The following is a 17,598-nucleotide window of genomic DNA, read 5'->3' as shown; positions in this document are numbered from 1 at the left end:
CAATATGTGGTGATGCAAAAACTATTTTTACAATAAAAAGCGTCGTTTAGCGTGTGACAGCTGCCAAATATAAAAACCACCATAAATAGTAAATAAAAGCCCCCCGTTATCACCCCCTTAGTTAGGGAAAAATAATAAAATTTAAAAAAAAATGTATTTCCATTTTCCCGCTAGGGGTGTGTTGGGGTTAGGGTTGGAGTTAGAATTGGGGGGTTTCCACTGTTTGGGCACATCAGGTGCTCTCCAAACGCAACAAGGCGTCTGATCTCAATTCCAGCAAATTCTGCCTTGAATAAGTCAAATGGCGCTCCTTCCCTTCCAAGCTCTGCCATGCGCCCAAACGGTGTTTTACCCCCACATATGGGGTATCAGCCTACTCAGTACAAATTGCAAAACAACTTTTGGGGTCCTATTTCTCCTGTTGCCCTTAGGAAAATAAAAAATTGGGGGCAAAAATATAATTTTTGTGGAAAAAAAAATTCACGCCTGGGCGTTTTAAACTTCTGTGAAGCAGTTGGGGGTTCAAAGTGCTCACCACACATCTAGATAAGTTCCGTGGGGGGTCCAGTTTCCAAAATGGGGTCACTTGTGGGGTGTTTCAATAGTTTAGGCACATCAGGGGCTCTCCAAAGGCAACATGACACCCGCAGACCATTCCATCACGCTCAGGCATTATAAACTTCTGTGAAGCCCTTGGGGGTTCAAAGCGCTCACCACTAGTGTTGAGCGATACCTTCCGATATCGGGAAATATCGGATAGGATTGGATCAGACCGATACCCCAAAAATATTGGGTATCGCCGATTCCAAAATGGGGTCACTTGTGGGGAGTTTCAATAGTTTAGGCACATCAGGGGCTCTCCAAAGGTAACATGACACCCGCAGACAATTCCATCAAAGTCTGCATTCCAAAACATCACTACTTCCCTTCCGAGCCCCGACGTGTGCCTATACAGTAGTTTTCTCCCACATATGGGGTATCAGTGTACTCAGGAGAAATTGGACAACAACTTTTGGGGTCCACTTTCTCCTGGTACCCGTGGGAAAATAAAAAAAATTGGGGACTAAATGATCATGTTTGTGGAAAAAATACGTTTTTTTTTTTTATTTTCACGTCCAGGCATTATAACTTCTGTGAAGCCCTTGGGGGTTCAAAGTGCTCACCACTAGTGTTGAGCGATACCTTCCGATATGGGGAAATATCGGATTGGATCAGACCGATACCCCAAAAATATCGGGTATCGCCGATTCCGATACCGGAAACCCATGCAAGTCAATGGGGCACAAATATCGGAATGAAAAACCCTTTCTTTACTTGCACATCCAGTTCGGGAGGGGGGAAGAGTGTGGGCGGTGCGTGGGCGGAGTCTGTGCGGGCCTGCCGAGGGTCTGTGCAGGCATCGTCCGATGGGACTACAAGTCTCATCGGGTGATGCCTGCTACAATGACAGTGACTGACACATTAGCCAATGATGGGACAGTAGTAGTCCCATCATCCGGCTAATGTGTTGAATGTAAAAAAAAAACCAAAACATACATACATACATATATACTACATACATACCACATAATACATACATATATACTACATACATACCACATAATACATACATATATACTACATACATACCACATAATACATACATATATACTACATACATACCACATAATACATACATATATACTACATACATACCACATAATACATACATATATACTACATACATACCACATAATACATACATATATACTACATACATACCACATAATACATACATATATACTACATACATACCACATAATACATACATATATACTACATACATACCACATAATACATACATATATACTACATACATACCACATAATACATACATATATACTACATACATACCACATAATACATACATATATACTACATACATACCACATAATACATACATATATACTACATACATACCACATAATACATACATATATACTACATACATACCACATAATACATACATATATACTACATACATACCACATAATACATACATATATACTACATACATACCACATAATACATACATATATACTACATACATACCACATAATACATACATATATACTACATACATACCACATAATACATACATATATACTACATACATACCACATAATACATACATACATACCACATACATACCACATAATACATACATACATACCACATAATACATACATACATACTACATACATACCACATATATATACACTACATGATTCAAGATTCAAAGCAGCTTTATTGGCAGGACTAAATAAATACACATTAGTTTTGCCAAAGCAAGTGTACAGAAGGGAATAGGGATAGGGACTGTAGGGATGTTGGGAAGGGGCTGTAGGAAAGGTGGATGGGGCAGATCCAGGATGGGGCTATAGAAGTCCATGGCATAGGGAAGGTGGATGGGGGCAGATCCAGGATGAGGCTATAGAAGTCCATGGCATAGGGAAGGTGGATGGGGGATTGGGGCATATCCAGGGTGGGTGCCATAGAAGTCCATGGCATATCATAGTTCTCTTTCTCGCAGTCTATGGCATTCGCTCACATATTGCGCTGCTATCTCCACTGCTCTCTCTTCTTCCCCCAGCAGGATGTATGTTTTCTCTTCCTCCTTCATGGTGGTGAAATCCGGGAAGAGATGTGAGAGTCTCCTGAAGTGAGTGTCCCTCACTGCTGAGTACTTGGAGCAGTGTAGCAGGAAGTGGGTCTCATCCTCCAGGGCCTCCTGGTCACAGTGTTGGCACAGTCTTTCCTCCCTGGGCTTGTAGCTCTGCCTGTGTCGGCCGGATTCGATGGCCAGACTGTGGGCACTGAGTCTATACCGGCTCAGGATCTTGCGGTCTTTGGGGTCCGAGAGTTTCTCCAGGTATGGAGCCAGTCTGTAGTCTCTCTGTAGACTCTGGTACATGGTCAGTTTCTGTGAGCTGATGATGTTGTTCTTCCAGTCACTTACGTACCTCTCCTGGCCTTCGTCTACCATCTTCCTGATTCCGGCTTTTGTCAGGTTGTTGTGATTGGTTTTCTGGTCAGGTTGGGTTTGGGTGAGCTGTTCCGAGGGTCCTGGTTTTTCTGTTTCCCCTACATGTGTCAGGGCTTTATGGTGATGGGAGCTTGGATTGCTCCTACGTAGGTGAGCCCGGACTGACAGTGCCCTCTTTAGAACCGTTAGGTGTAGAGAGAATCTGCCCAGCTCGGCCCGGCAAGCACTGTTGGAGGTGCTCCGATGGACTTGGAGAAGGTGCTTGCAGAATTCCAGGTGGAATATTTCTGTTGGGCTTGAATCCCACCTTGACCAGTCTGGGTAGGTGTGAGGACCCCAGACTTCGCTGCCATACAGGAGGATTGGGGCGATGATAGAATCGAAGATTTTTAACCAGACCCTCACTGGTGGCTTTAGATGGTAGAGTTTCCTTCGGATGGCATAGAAGGTTTTGTATGCCTTGTCTTTCAGGGTCTCTATGGCTTGCTTGAAGCTCCCTGATCGGTGAATCTCTAGGCCCAGATAGGTATATTTGTCCGTTCCTGTAAGGGCGCAGTTGTTGAGGATAAATGAAGGGTGCTGGTCTGATTTTCTCTTTCTCTTCTGGAACACCATGATGTTGGTTTTCTTTAGGTTGACCGGTAGAGCCCAGGTGGAGCTGAATTTCTCTAAGATTTTCAGGTTGTCTTGGAGGCCTTTCTCGGTTGGTGACAGAAGCAGCAAGTCATCTGGATACAGCAGGAATTTCACCTGCACGTCGTGGAGGGTGAGACCTGGTGCTGTGGAAGATTCCAGAGCGGTAGCCAGCTCATTGATGTAAATGTTGAAGAGCGTTGGGCTTAGGCTGCAGCCTTGTCTGACTCCCCGGCTCTTCTGGAAATAAGCCGTTCTTCTGCCGTTCACACTCACACTGCAGAGGTTCTCGGTGTAGGAGCTTTTGATATCATAGGTCTTTCCTCCTATTCCGCTCTCCAGAAGTTTCAGGAATAAGCCTGGGTGCCACACCGAATCAAAGGCCTTTTTAAAGTCCACGAAACAGGCGTATATCTTCCCGTTCTTTGTATTGTGGACGTGGCTCTGAATGAGGCTGTGCAGGGTGTAGATGTGGTCAGTAGTGCGGTGGTTTGGCATGAACCCTGCTTGGCTCTTGCTGAGGACGTTGTGCTCGGTGAGGAAACTGAGGATCCTCTTGTTCAGGATGCTGTTGAACAGTTTTCCCAGGTTGCTGCTGACACATTCCTCTGTAGTTGGCTGGGTCATACCTGTCCCCATTCTTGTGGATGGGTGTGATGAGGCCTTGATTCCAGGTAGGAGGGAAGTAGCCGGCACTTAGCACAATATTGAAGAGTTTAACCATTGCGGCCTGTATTTCTGGTGGGCTGTACTTCAGCATTTCTGGTAGGATTCCATCCAGGCCACCGGCTTTTCTACATCTTATGGAAAAGATTCTCTCTGCTACTTCCTGTAATGTAATAGGTGCATCCACGGGGTTTTGGAAATTTTTTACTTTTTGCTCCATTGCTTTTAGTTTTGCCATTATGTTTTCCTGTTCTTGGCTTAGTTCTTCCTTTGGAATGTCTTTATAGAGGTCTCTGAAGTACTGGAGCCAGATGTTGCCATTTTGGATATGGATGTTGTTTTTCTTGTCTTTTGTGCCCATGTGGTTCCATAGTTCCCAGAAGGAGTTGTCTTGGAGGGCGTCTTGGAGTTGGTTAAGTTTGGTGGAGATGTAACTCTGCTTCTTCCTCCTGAGGATGGTTTTGTACTGCCTTTGTATGGTTTCATAGGCTTCCCTCAGACCCGGGTGGTTGGGGTCTCTGTGTTTCTTGTTTGAGGCTGTTCTCAGGGTCTTCCGTACGGCTTTACATTCTCTGTCAAACCATCCATTGATCTGTTTTTCTTTTGGTCTCTTGTAGTTGACTTTTTTAAGGTCGGACAGTCTGGCCATTGCATAGAATATATTGTTGAGGTCTTTTGCAGCTTGACTCACTCCCTTTGGGTTAGGCTGGTACTCGTAGTTGTAGAAGTGGTGGAGCATCCGCTGTATTTCAGGTCTGCTGGGAACCTCTTTATACTTTAATGCCGACGTTTTGTGCCATTTATAGGATGGAGGCCGGGTGAAGAGGCCGCTCTGCTGTGGCTTTTGAGTGGATGGTTTCTCTGTAGATTTCAGGTACAGAAGAAGTTGGTTGTGGTCTGACTGGTGCGTTTGTGGGGAGACTATGAAGGCGCTGATATTTGCCAGGTTCATATCTGTAATGGCATAATCTACTACACTCCTCCCTACATGGGAGTTTAGTGTACACCTCCCTAATGAGTCTCCTTTGGTTCGTCCGTTAAGAATATGAAGTCCTAAACTTCTGCATACGGTCAGGAGCTTTTTACCACTTTTGTTGACTGTACTGTCATAGCTGTTTCTCTCTGTGACTACTGAGTCTTGGCCGTTATTCTCTGCTCCAAATATGTAGATGTTCCCATCCGTGGTCAGGAAGTCGTTTTCTCTCCCTGTTCTTGCATTGAGGTCTCCAAAGATGAGAACTTTGCCCAGGCCCTGATAGTGGGCGGCTTCTCTTTGTAAGATCTCGAAGCAGTCTGGCTTGAAGTAGGGTGACTCTGGCGGTGGTATATAGGTGGCGCAGAGATAGACATCAGACTGAGAGGTGAGGATGGAAAAATAAGCCCTCACACAACTTTCTACAGGAAAATAAAAATGTGACATGCATCTAACTACTTTTCATCACATACAGATTTTGACAATTTTGCATATGTTTGTCTGAACCCAGCCTATTGACTTTATAGGGAAACAAGTGAACATACTATACATAACCAAATGTCTAAGACTCTTACTTTCTCCCCAGGTACCGGACAGATGAAGTAGAAGTGACATGGAGAGACTGAAATATGACATGTAATAATGTCTCCAAACTCTTTCTAGGAGGACCTGCGTTTAAATATTGAAATATGAGAACGTTGTCCACTTTCAGCAGCGGAGCTGCCATACATCGCACCAAATGTCTAACTACAATGTATATAGTTTAAATACCAAATACATGAGGGTCTTCACACACCTAACGGAAGCATTCATAGGTAAAGCCGTGGTGCAGACGCACTGTACTGAACTAGTGATGTCAGGTGGATATGAAGAACATCTCACCATGCTCCTTAGTCCAGCAATGACCTAGAATAGTCACATCTATAACGGCGGTGTGATATTTATTGCTCTGCCAGTACAATGGCTATATATACCCGATTTACTTGGTAGCTGCTGCCTTGTCATGGTTTAATCAATATCCCAGATGTGGATAGTGCACTCGTCTCTACATTTATCATGGTAATGAGATGCCATCTCCTGCAGAAAGATTACACTGTAAAGTAGATGTTACCTTGTGCATGCTGCAATTATTGTCTTTTATAATAAACACTGCACTTTTAATAATCCAGAGCAGTATTTTACTAGCTTCAAAATAAGGATTTTAATGGCAAGAGGTTGGGTGCAGAATTAATTAATATTTGAAGCTATCCTTCCAAAAGCTTGTTTCCATTATCGTGCCAAATCTTTTCCTATTACAAGCTATAAGGATGAAATGTGGACTTCAGCTCTTACGTACAAACATTAAAATATAGTGTGGGTGGCACAGCCTAAACCCATGAGAAAGATCACTGCAGCAAAGTAACTAGAAGACCAGTGTACTTTGCATTGTCTAGGATTCACGTGAGCTTACACTATAGAGCCAGTTTTATTATATACTGTGTATAGTTAAGGATATAGAGACGATATTTCTACTATAGTATGATGTTTATAAATATGTACGCTCTACACTGCAGAGTGTGCATACTTCCCCATGGGAAAGAACTAGGACACTGAAATCCACCCTGCATGTTCGGTTTTTTCTCCACAAAGTCTGGAGGGATGGATTAGACGATCCTCAGGAACCAACTCAGCAGATTTCTTTTCCAGGCACCATAAGAGCTACTTAGATTTAAAGTGAATCTGTCAGCAGGTTTTTGCTATGTAATCTGAGGACAGCATGAGGTAGGGCTTAGTAAGTGACACATTGCTGGGATCAGGGTCTCTGCCTCTACATCAGGCTGTTCTCAGATTACATAGCAAAGCCAGATTCCCTTTAAACCTGATATTGCAGCATGGTCCATAGTAGCATGAAACTGCCGGTAAGCAAGGTCTCCTCCCACACATTAATAAAAGTCCCACAAACATGTCGTTTTTCTTTCTTTAATGTTTTAGGAACAATGTTCAGCACAATTCTGGAAATAAGCCATGACAATTTAAAAAAAAAAAAAAAAAGGGAAAAAAATAAACATTTGTATTTTCAAGTGAAATAAACTTTGCAGGAAGCACAGCAGCAACAGAAAAGGGAAAAAAAAAAAAAAAAAAAAAAAAAATCAGATTATTTACAATTCTGCACAATCATAAAAACAGATTGGACCCTACAGACATCACAATGGATTTCGTCCTCCACAGTAAGTTCCACTTACTTTCCCACCCAAACTGCCACCATTTAATTCCCCATTATAAAATCAATAATGCCCTCATACAGAGCAAGATAACACAGGAGGAGACTTAAGCACCACATGTAATGGTGTCTGTGGCCCTATGTAGTGTCCTAGAGGTAGCAACAACAAAACAAGGTCTAGCCATCTAAGGCTCTCAGTTTAAAATATTAGTAGATTGCAAGGATTAAAATTCCAGTGTTCTAAAATTAAAATTTGGCGAAACAATCAGTATTGGGCAAATCATGATTAATGTGACAAATCATACGAGTGACGCTTTTATATTGGCGTTTGGTTTAGATTCTAGGTTACCAGCGCCCGCCAATAAGGAAATGGAATGGATTTATAACAAAAGAAAAAAAAAAAAAAAATTTATTTGTAAATTCACCTAAAACTGATGCAGGGGCTTGCATTGGTCTGGCCTTTTCGTGCAGCTATGCTACTGGTAGTTTGAAGCAAACAGAAAAGCTCCTTCTCATAGTGATATAGTGTTCCGAAGGCTTTTCTGGAAAGGCTGACGGTGAAATGGGAAAGCCTTAATGCTACTCCTTCTAATCCCAAAGTACCCCCTCCCTCTCCCATCAAAAACTGGAAAGGTGCAACAACTAGGATATGACACAATGTAGAGAATCATCGGCCCATAAGGCTGTCCAAACCTCACTGTTCTCTATGCCATTGTTTTTGTACAGTAACTCTACCTAATGCTTGATTCCAGAAGGGTCTGCTGCTCCTCCTCAATGTAAACAATACCCTGGATCAGCTGCAAAATTAAAATGTAGATTGCAGCCCTTACCTGTCTCTATAGTGCCCCCTACGCTCCTGAAGGTTCACACGGTTATCAAAAAGCCATCAACCCCTTAGCAGCTACAGGGTCCTGCCATATTTTGCAGCCCCTGGCGGTGAAGAGGTTAACATCGGGCAGCAGTAAATATTAGCAGGTGGTTTGAAAATTGTCAAAATCATCATATTCAGTACTGCTTCATAAGGCAGCAAGGATTTAGTCCTCTGATTAATGGCCATAGCAATGACTGTCCTCTGCCTTTACAAGGTTACTAGCCATTCTGGCCACCAAGGGGGGAGCTGGAGGAGGTAGGACTAGGTGGGTTCACGAGAAACTCTGGATGGGATGACTGACTCTCATACATGCCCAGTAAATAGCACGGCCCATACAGATCAGTGCCAACAGCAGCAGCAATGCCCACGAGGCATAAATTCCACCATAATGACGTGCCAGTGTCCATGTTCCTGCCTGCAAGACATAATATTCTCATGTAAATAGAATATGGCTTCATATGGCGCTGTCCTACCTTATAGGATTGTATCTGTGTGCTCACCACAAGTCCGGCTGCAGCTACTACAAAAAAAAAGCCCATCAGAAAGCAGCAAATGCATCTTTTTCTTGGGTACCTCTGTCCAATAGAGGAGCTGTATGTGTAGAAGAAAAAAAAAAAAGTCAAAACCAGAAATCCTTGCATATGTCTCCCACCCTTAAGTAACCACTTCTCCCATACTTACACTTTTCGGCAGTGTGGGCAGCGGGCCAAGGTCCGGTCTGAAAAATCTGTCCACTAAGAGGAAGAGAGGGAAATGTTTCAAGATGGCAAAACCAAAGTGTGAGGTTTAACATCTAGATTATTTTAGGGTTTTATGCGGCTTTACAGATCCCCTTTGTGTAGTAATCTAGTGTGCCAGAGGATGGATAATGGGCAATTAAAATTATGCCAAAAGTGGAGGTATAAAAAAATAAACTACAAGGACCGCGTATCCAAAAATCTTACAAAGATCCAATGCCACTAAACAAAAGTTACATAACTGAACATGAGGTTCTCAAGTGTAACATTCTGATTAGAGTGTATGAAGCCCACCCACTGGTAGGGTGTGGGGACGTGCGCAGACCACCATCACAGCAACAGTGAACCAGCAGTTTGGACGACCTGATTCTTCACAGCACCGATGCTGCTAGGCCGAGTCCCCATGGCTCCAGGTCACACCGCCGCCCCACAGCAACAATGGCCACCACACTGCACCAACACAGGTGAAAAGATGTAAAAAAAAAAAAAAAACACCTTCCACAAGCTCTAAGACTGAGTGGAGAACAAAAATAGACGGAACCCCTCGTGAAGTCTCCTGCTAATTTGGGGTTCCGCCTATTTTTGCCCTCAGTACAGAGTCCAGCTTGTGGAAGGCTAGTTTTTTGGCTCCTTTCACTTCGTATTGGTCTTGTGTGGCAGTCATTGTTGCTGTGATGGTGGTTTTCGCATGGCGCCGCACCCTTTGGGCTAGGGACACACTGATCGGTTTGCTGTGACCTGGCAGTGGGCTCCATACAGTCTGAGATCATTAAATTAAGAACCTCATGTTCAATTTTTCTAATTTTTTCCTGTCCAGCACAGGAACGGGCCTACGGGCCACATCTGGCCCTCTGGCTGTTCCATTCCAGCAAGCGGAACAAGACAGCTGAATGGCTGAAACAATGGCCCACAGCCTGCACCATGCGCTGTCACTGCTATCTGCACCTTCAGGATGCAGACAGTGGGGAATACAATGGTGGGAAATGGGGCCGCCGGCTCCATCTTCCATTAATCACCATGCGAGACAGCTGACGCAATGACGTCATTTCATCGTGCTGCTGAGACAGTGCACAGGAACAGAGTGCCGGAGGAACAGGAGCGAGATGAGCAGGTGTTATTTTTTTTTTGCAAGTGTATGGCATATTTGTATGCATACAAGAGGCTATGTGAGAGCCCATTGCATATAGGGGCTCATATTGTAAACAGGGACGTTAGCATACTTCATTCCACTCAATATTAAGTGATAATTATTATTAATTGTATTTTAATATTAACATTGAGCAGAATTTATTCCAGCCTATTGGTTCGCCCTTAGCCAGAGTAAAGATCGGCCCAAGCACCTCAGCTGGCTGGATCAGACATCTCTTCCCCATACGCTCGCATGTCTTGTGCTTGGTGCCAGCGGTGTTCCCTGTTTACAGCACCTTGCCCCTGGTTCATTCTCGCCTGCCCGTTTCTTAGCGGTTATGCAAGATACTGCAGTGTTGTTCTAGTGATAGAGCACTGCTGGGAAATGCACAAGCCACCCTACAAGTTGCTCTAAATGGCGGAAGAGGACATGAAGTCAAATCTGCTTTATAACCCCTTTAACTATTTGGAGTTTAGATGTTTCAAAACTGCAGCAAGCAGATTAGTAAGTGACACGTTGCTGGAATCAGGCTCTCTGCCCCTACAGTATGCTGCCATCAGATACAGCAAAAAGCTTGTGACCAATTCCCTTATAATGATATAAAGACGGCAACTGGGGAAAAAAAGGGATTTCTAATAAACACAGACTTTCCAAAATAGATGAATTTTCTTACTAGTCACAATATGAAGATTTCGTGCAAGCCACTGCGTAGCCCTAAACACATCTTTGGTGTGCCAGCTCCATTTACATGTGACGCCTTCATGTTGCTTTTATAAGGGTGAATAATTACAGAAAATGCCCAACCCAGCACAAGTCACCAGTACGTGTAACCTCGATGTACGGAATGGACAAGCCCTGCCTACAGTGGATGTAACAAAATATACAAGAAATACCAGAAAGTTGTTCTTGCAGTGTCCGCAGATGACCCGGACTCCGACAGGCTGTGGTTCTGGGCTCAGGGGTCCGGGATGGACGGGGCCCAGGTTAATGATTCTTTTACTGGGAAGAGACAGGCCTGTTACTTCTTGATCACCAGCTTACTATCAGCCCCTACATCACAGCACAGGGCCACTTACCAGTATGGCCTTGGACAGGCTATCCTCTGGGATGTGACTTTACAGATCAGTAAGCAGTTACAAGGACAGCGGACATACTTCTTCCCCTGGGGGGCATTCTTTATTGGCTGCGGACAGAAGTGGCATGTCACTGATGTATTGCTACTGAATATTAGGATCATCTAGATTAATTATTTCTCCATTGTCAGAACGAACGTCCGACAGCATCAACTTCCACTGTTCAGTGTCGGCATAGTCTTCCTTTCCATGTCTTACCGTGGCTTCATTGCAGACTCCACACTTCACCACATGTTGGTGCATCTTTCCTTCCACATTGATGAGTGACTGGCAAACCCTGCATGTTATCATGGGGGCTGAGCCGCTTTCTGGACTTGTTAGTGGAGAATAGGGCGGGGGGTCTTCACCGGGTAACACAGAGCCAGCCGCAGGGAACACCTGAAAGCCTGGGGAATAAAGGGAAAAGCAATCATTCTCTCCTAATGAGACAAAGTGGCCTAGAGAAGGTCAGCTCTGGTGAGAGCTTCTCACTGCTGCTGGGCTGGTGAACACTGGCCCATGGAAACAAGCCAACAAACTTCTTCCTAAAATACTCGGCCATCCTTCACCCACTGTCTTGGAACACATGCACTAAATATGTATCCTGCGGATATGCCATGAATGTACGAGATGGGAACAATGCCCTAATTTACGCTAGCCATGGGCATGATCATTTGGCTCTGACGCATGTGCACAACCACCCTGACATCTTCTGAGAGTCACACAAAAGTTGTCAGTACCTGCTGATTTTAGGGAGACCGGTGTATAAGGTGTGCGGCCCCTCCCCTGACAATTTCAGATTGCTCCCAAATAAGAAAACCTACTGACAGATGGGTCTGACATCTACTTACTCTAGTCTCCCAGTTGAGAGCTCATTCCAAAAGTGCTTGTGTATCAAGCAAAAAGGGGTCCAGAACAAATAACTTGCTAAATGGTTAATCAATGGTATCAAGGCTACGTTCACACGTAGTGGCTGAAGTGCGTCTTTATGCCACAATCGAGGTAAAACTATTTATAGGAGATTGTGGAAAAAAAATACAATAACCTCAAAGCAACCCATCGGGGGTATGGCCAACTAAAGGGGTTCTCCAAAAAAATTTCCTAACATGGCCCCCGTGACATAATGCAAATGATAGCCTGTCCTAGACACGACAGGATGGCCTGCAGTCAGGATAAACACCATCCCCAACGGAAGACCAGTATCACAAGCACACAGGAAAAGGGCTGCAACATCAGACGAAATAGATCTTGGCTGACTGAGCATGGAGGACTGAGGCTAGGCTGGAAAAAAAATTCTCGGTCAGCAAAGAGAAGACTCATTTCTTCTGATGTCGCAGCCCTTCTCAGTTCACGGAGTTATATGTGCTTACAATACAGCTCTTCTGTCAGTAGAGACGACTCGAGCTGCATTTCTTCAGACCGCAACCATCCTGACGCATTACTAAGATGGGCTGCAGTTTGAATTACATGAGTGGGGGGCCATTTTATTACATTCTTCAAGCCCCTTTAAAGGGAATCTGTCCCCCCTTTTTTGAGATATCATATAATATCATTCAGTTGTGTGTCACATAAGGATTCTCTTAGTACTTTTGCTTCCCCCTGACCCCGCACCTTTCATGCATAAATACCTTTTTTATATCGGTTCAGATGTATGTAAACTGCCACGGTCCGGTCCGATGGGCGGGGCTTATTCAACTGCTCCCCCCCCCTGTCTTGCTCTACACAAGAAGAAATGCGTAGCGCAAGACAGGGAGGGGGGGGGAGCAGGTGAATAAGCCCCGCCCATCGGACCAGACAGCGACAGTTTACATACATCTGAACCGATATAAAAAAGGTATTTATGCATGAAAGGTACGGGGTCAGGGGGAAGCAAAAGTACTAAGAGAATCCTTATGTGACACACAATTGAATGATATCATTATATGATATCTCAAAAAAGGGAGACAGATTCCCTTTAAGATTGCCAGCAGATGTTCACAACTGTCACAAACTACGTGAATCAACTTCAGAGTGAAAGTTTAGCCAGGATACAGTTGGTGCAGGAAAGCCCAGCAGACACTTAGCAACACAGATGTCATTGGGCTGCCAGCTATCGTGGCCAAGCATGTAAGAACTCTGCATGAAAGACGATATGGTCTCAGAACACAGACTGGACAAAAGGAAATCCAACTGCCATCATGGGGGATTGGCGGGGACCCCACAAGCATTAGATGGTTTGGGGGGGTATTGGCGAGGACCCTACAAGCATTAGATGGTTGTCCAGTGCTGCTAAAATCAGTGTCGGCCAACATCAATTTCACGGGTATGGCCAGCTTTCAATTAAAGGGGTTTTCCAGTTTTAGAGAACTTCTGTTCACTGGTGGCAAATTCATTAAAAAAAAAAACTTCCACTGCTTTACTCCCCATCTCTGGAACCTGTACAGTCTCCACTCCCGGCATGTAAACAGCCAGTGAGCACAACTCTGGACCCGTGGAGGGTGAGTAAAGAACGGTGTGTTTTTTTACTATAACCTGCAGCCGAACGACCATTTGCTTTCTGAAACCAGAAAACCCCTTTAAAACATTTCCCAAAGAGGGGGTAACCTGCTGATCAATACTTGGCAGAGCCTTGTGAATGAAGCAGAGGCTGCCGGAATAGAGCGCTGGCCTTCGGGCTCTGCTGGCTACGGCATCCCTGATCCTGTGGGGAGGCTGCCGGAATAGCAGGGCGCTGGCCTCTCGGGCTCTGCTGGTTACGGCGTCCCTGATCCTGGAGGGGGGGACTGCCGGAATAGCAGAGGGCTGGCCCTTCGGGCTCTGCTGGGTACAGCGTCCCTGATCCTGTGGGGGGGACTGCCGGAATAGCAGAGGGCTGGCCCCTCGAGCTCTGCTGAGTACAGCATCCCTGATCCTGTGGGGGGGCTGCCGGAATAGCAGAGGGCTGGCCCCTCGGGCTCTGCTGGGCACGGCGTCCCTGATCCTGTGGGGGGGCTGCCGGAATAGCAGGGCGCTGGCCCCTCGGGCTCTGCTGGGTACGGCGTCCCTGATCCTGTGGGGGGCTGCCGGAATAGCAGGGCGCTGGCCCCTCGGGCTCTGCTGGGTACGGCGTCCCTGATCCTGTGGGGAGCTGCCGGAATAGCAGGGCGCTGGCCCCTCGGGCTCTGCTGGGTACGGCGTCCCTGATCCTGTGGGGGGGCTGCCAGAATAGCAGAGCGCTGGCCCCTCGGGCTCTGCAGGGTACGGCATCCCTGATCCTGTGGGGGGGGGCTGCCGGAATAGCAGGGCGCTGGCCCCTCGGGCTCTGCTGGGTACGGCGTCCCTGATCCTGTGGGGGGCTGCCGGAATAGCAGGGCGCTGGCCCCTCGGGCTCTGCTGGGTACGGCGTCCCTGATCCTGTGGGGGGCTGCCGGAATAGCAGGGCGCTGGCCCCTCGGGCTCTGTTGGGTACGGCGTCCCTGATCCTGTGGGGGGCTGCCAGAATAGCAGGGCGCTGGCCCCTCGGGCTCTGCTGGGTACGGAGTCCCTGATCCTGTGGGGGGCTGCCGGAATAGCAGGGCGCTGGCCCCTCGGGCTCTGTTGGGTACGGCGTCCCTGATCCTGTGGGGGGCTGCCAGAATAGCAGAGCGCTGGCCCCTTGGGCTCTGCTGGGTACGGCATCCCTGATCCTGTGGGGGGGCTGCCAGAATAGCAGGGCGCTGGCCCCTCGGGCTCTGCTGGGTACGGCGTCCCTGATCCTGTGGGGGGCTGCCGGAATAGCAGGGCGCTGGCCCCTCGGGCTCTGTTGGGTACAGCGTCCCTGATCCTGTGGGGGGCTGCCGGAACAGCAGGGCGCTGGCCCCTCGGGCTCTGTTGGGTACGGCGTCCCTGATCCTGTGGGGGGGGGGGGCTGCCAGAATAGCAGAGCGCTGGCCCCTTGGGCTCTGCTGGGTACGGCGTACCTGATCCTGTGGGGGGGGCTGCCAGAATAGCAGAGCGCTGGCCCCTTGGGCTCTGCTGGGTACGGCGTCCCTGATACTGTGGGGGGGGGGGGGGGGGGCTGCCAGAATAGCAGAGCGCTGGCCCCTTGGGCTCTGCTGGGTACGGCGTCCCTGATCCTGTGGGGGGCTGCCAGAATAGCAGAGCGCTGGCCCCTTGGGCTCTGCTGGGTACGGCGTCCCTGATCCTGTGGGGGGCTGCCGGAATAGCAGGGCGCTGGCCCCTCGGGCTCTGTTGGGTACAGCGTCCCTGATCCTGTGGGGGGCTGCCGGAACAGCAGGGCGCTGGCCCCTCGGGCTCTGTTGGGTACGGCGTCCCTGATCCTGTGGGGGGGGGGGGCTGCCAGAATAGCAGAGCGCTGGCCCCTTGGGCTCTGCTGGGTACAGCGTCCCTGATCCTGTGGGGGGGCTGCCAGAATAGCAGGGCGCTGGCCCCTTGGGCTCTGCTGGGTACGGCGTCCCTGATCCTGTGGGGGGGGGGGCTGCCAGAATAGCAGAGCGCTGGCCCCTTGGGCTCTGCTGGGTACGGCGTCCCTGATCCTGTGGGGGGGGGCTGCCAGAATAGCAGAGCGCTGGCCCCTTGGGCTCTGCTGGGTACGGCGTCCCTGATCCTGTGGGGGGGGGCTGCCAGAATAGCAGAGCGCTGGCCCCTTGGGCTCTGCTGGGTACAGCGTCCCTGATCCTGTAGCCCTGTGATCCCTCCAGACCGGTCACAGAGCATCAGCCCCTCAGTGGGGTAAATACCCGGTAAGGATCCTGGGCACAGGGTTATAGCACAGGCTACACCTCACTATGGGTCAGGTGCACGTGACGTCACAAGTCTCATGACTGCTGTAAAGGACGCTCCTTGTCACGTGACAGGTGTGTACTGCGCTGCGGTAACGCCACACGTGTCTGCACCACCTTCATAAAGGCGGCCAGGACCTGCCTCCATGCCAGTAACCGTATAGCTGGCCACACCGCAGAGTGGCACCACATGTCCCATCAGGACGCACGGCCGGGCTGGGTGTGACCTCGGCAGCTATCACCTTCTCCTCACTCTCTCCGCCAATCAGGAGCGCTCACCCGAGTAATGCGTGACCTGATTGGAAAGCGGGCGGGGCAAAATGGCTCGATGATAAACAAATCACTGGGGGGCGGGACTTACCTTGCGGCTTGTTGCTGGGGGCGGGCCCGGGACCACCGTATGGAGGAGCTGTAGGAAGTGTAGTCCCCGGCGAAGGAGCTCCTGGACCCATTGAGGCTCCCATGCCGCCTCCGTCCCCGAGATCGGAGAGGAGAGGGGAGCGCTCTCCATCCGCCATGGCCCTCGCTCCCACCTAGTACCGGCACACACGGTTCTTGCTGCTGCGTCTCCCGTCTGCTGACGCACCTCACAATGCGGCTGCGCGTGACGCCTGCGCTGAAGTCGGGGAGGGGAAATTCCAGGACGCATGCGCAGTACATAGTCACGTGCAGGCTAATTACAAACAAAGGTCTTTGCTTCACGTGACCGCCACCTGATGTAATAATGTAGGCCCCGTCACAGCGACTTACCAGCGATCCCGACACCGATATCAAGGTGTCAGGATCGCTGGTAAATCGCTATGTGATCGCTGGTGAGCTTCCATAGCATTATTTTTTTTCATTTTATTTATTATTTTTTTACACCTGATCGCTGGTCTCCCGCCTGTCACACACAGCGATGTGTGCTGGCCAGCGGGAGACAAGCGACCAAAGAAATGTCCAGAGATTTCTTCCAGCGATCAGCGATACCGGCAGGGGGGCCGCTCGCTGATCGCTGGTGAGATCGCTGTTACGTCACAAAAGTTGTGACTCAGCAGCGATCTCGCTACCGAGATTGCTTAGTGAGACGGGGCCTTTCACGGGTGCAGCATCTGCATTTCACAGGTGCTGGGCGCGCTTTTCATAGGTGCAGCGTCTGCGCTTTTCACAGGTGCTGGGCGCGCTTTTCATAGGTGCAGCGTCTGCGCTTTTCATAGGTGCAGCGTCTGCGCTTTTCATAGGTGCTGCGTCTGCGCATTTCACAAGTGCTGGGTGCGCTTTTCACAGGTGCAGCGTCTGCGCTTTTCACAGGTGCTGCGTCTGCGCATTTCACAGGTGCTGGGCGCGCTTTTCACAGGTGCAGCGTCTGCGCATTTCACAGGTGCTGGGCGCGCTTTTCACAGGTGCAGCGTCTGCGCATTTCACAGGTGCAGCGTCTGCGCTTTTCACAGGTGCTGCGTCTGCGCATTTCACAGGTGCTGGGCGCGCTTTTCACAGGTGCAGCGTCTGCGCATTTCACAGGTGCTGGGCGCGC

The 17,598-nt window shown here is 48.4% G+C and overlaps 2 protein-coding genes across 6 annotated transcripts in view; one reads left to right on the top strand and one right to left on the bottom strand.

Annotated features, from left to right (window-relative positions):
• Nucleotides 1-6,461, top strand: part of OSGEP (O-sialoglycoprotein endopeptidase) — a 54,477-nt gene extending 48,016 nt beyond the window's left edge. For all 5 annotated transcript variants that reach the window (XM_073554739.1, XM_073554738.1, XM_073554742.1 and 2 more), the window contains exon 12: nt 5,884-6,461. In XM_073554739.1, coding sequence (XP_073410840.1) covers nt 5,884-5,923 — 40 coding nt within the window. In that variant the 3' untranslated portion in view covers nt 5,924-6,461. The remainder of the gene's footprint in view (nt 1-5,883) is intronic.
• A 781-nt stretch (nt 6,462-7,242) lies between these two features.
• On the bottom strand, nt 7,243-16,747 carry PIP4P1 (phosphatidylinositol-4,5-bisphosphate 4-phosphatase 1). Its single transcript, XM_073554746.1, has 7 exons — nt 16,447-16,747; nt 11,566-11,753; nt 11,311-11,417; nt 11,128-11,233; nt 9,050-9,102; nt 8,869-8,959; nt 7,243-8,783 (listed from the first exon to the last, which is right to left on the bottom strand). Exons 1-7 carry the CDS (start codon nt 16,601-16,603, stop codon nt 8,640-8,642), a joined length of 846 nt encoding a protein of 281 aa, XP_073410847.1. The 5' UTR covers nt 16,604-16,747; the 3' UTR covers nt 7,243-8,639.
• Nucleotides 16,748-17,598: the final 851 nt, after the last annotated feature.

Source organism: Dendrobates tinctorius, unplaced genomic scaffold (genome assembly GCF_039654945.1).
Source record: "Dendrobates tinctorius isolate UK_male_01 unplaced genomic scaffold, ASM3965494v1 ptg000213l, whole genome shotgun sequence".
Classification (NCBI taxonomy): Eukaryota; Metazoa; Chordata; class Amphibia; order Anura; family Dendrobatidae; genus Dendrobates; species Dendrobates tinctorius.
Note: the sequence above shows the minus strand (reverse complement) of the source record. Positions and strands in the feature narration are given on the sequence as shown.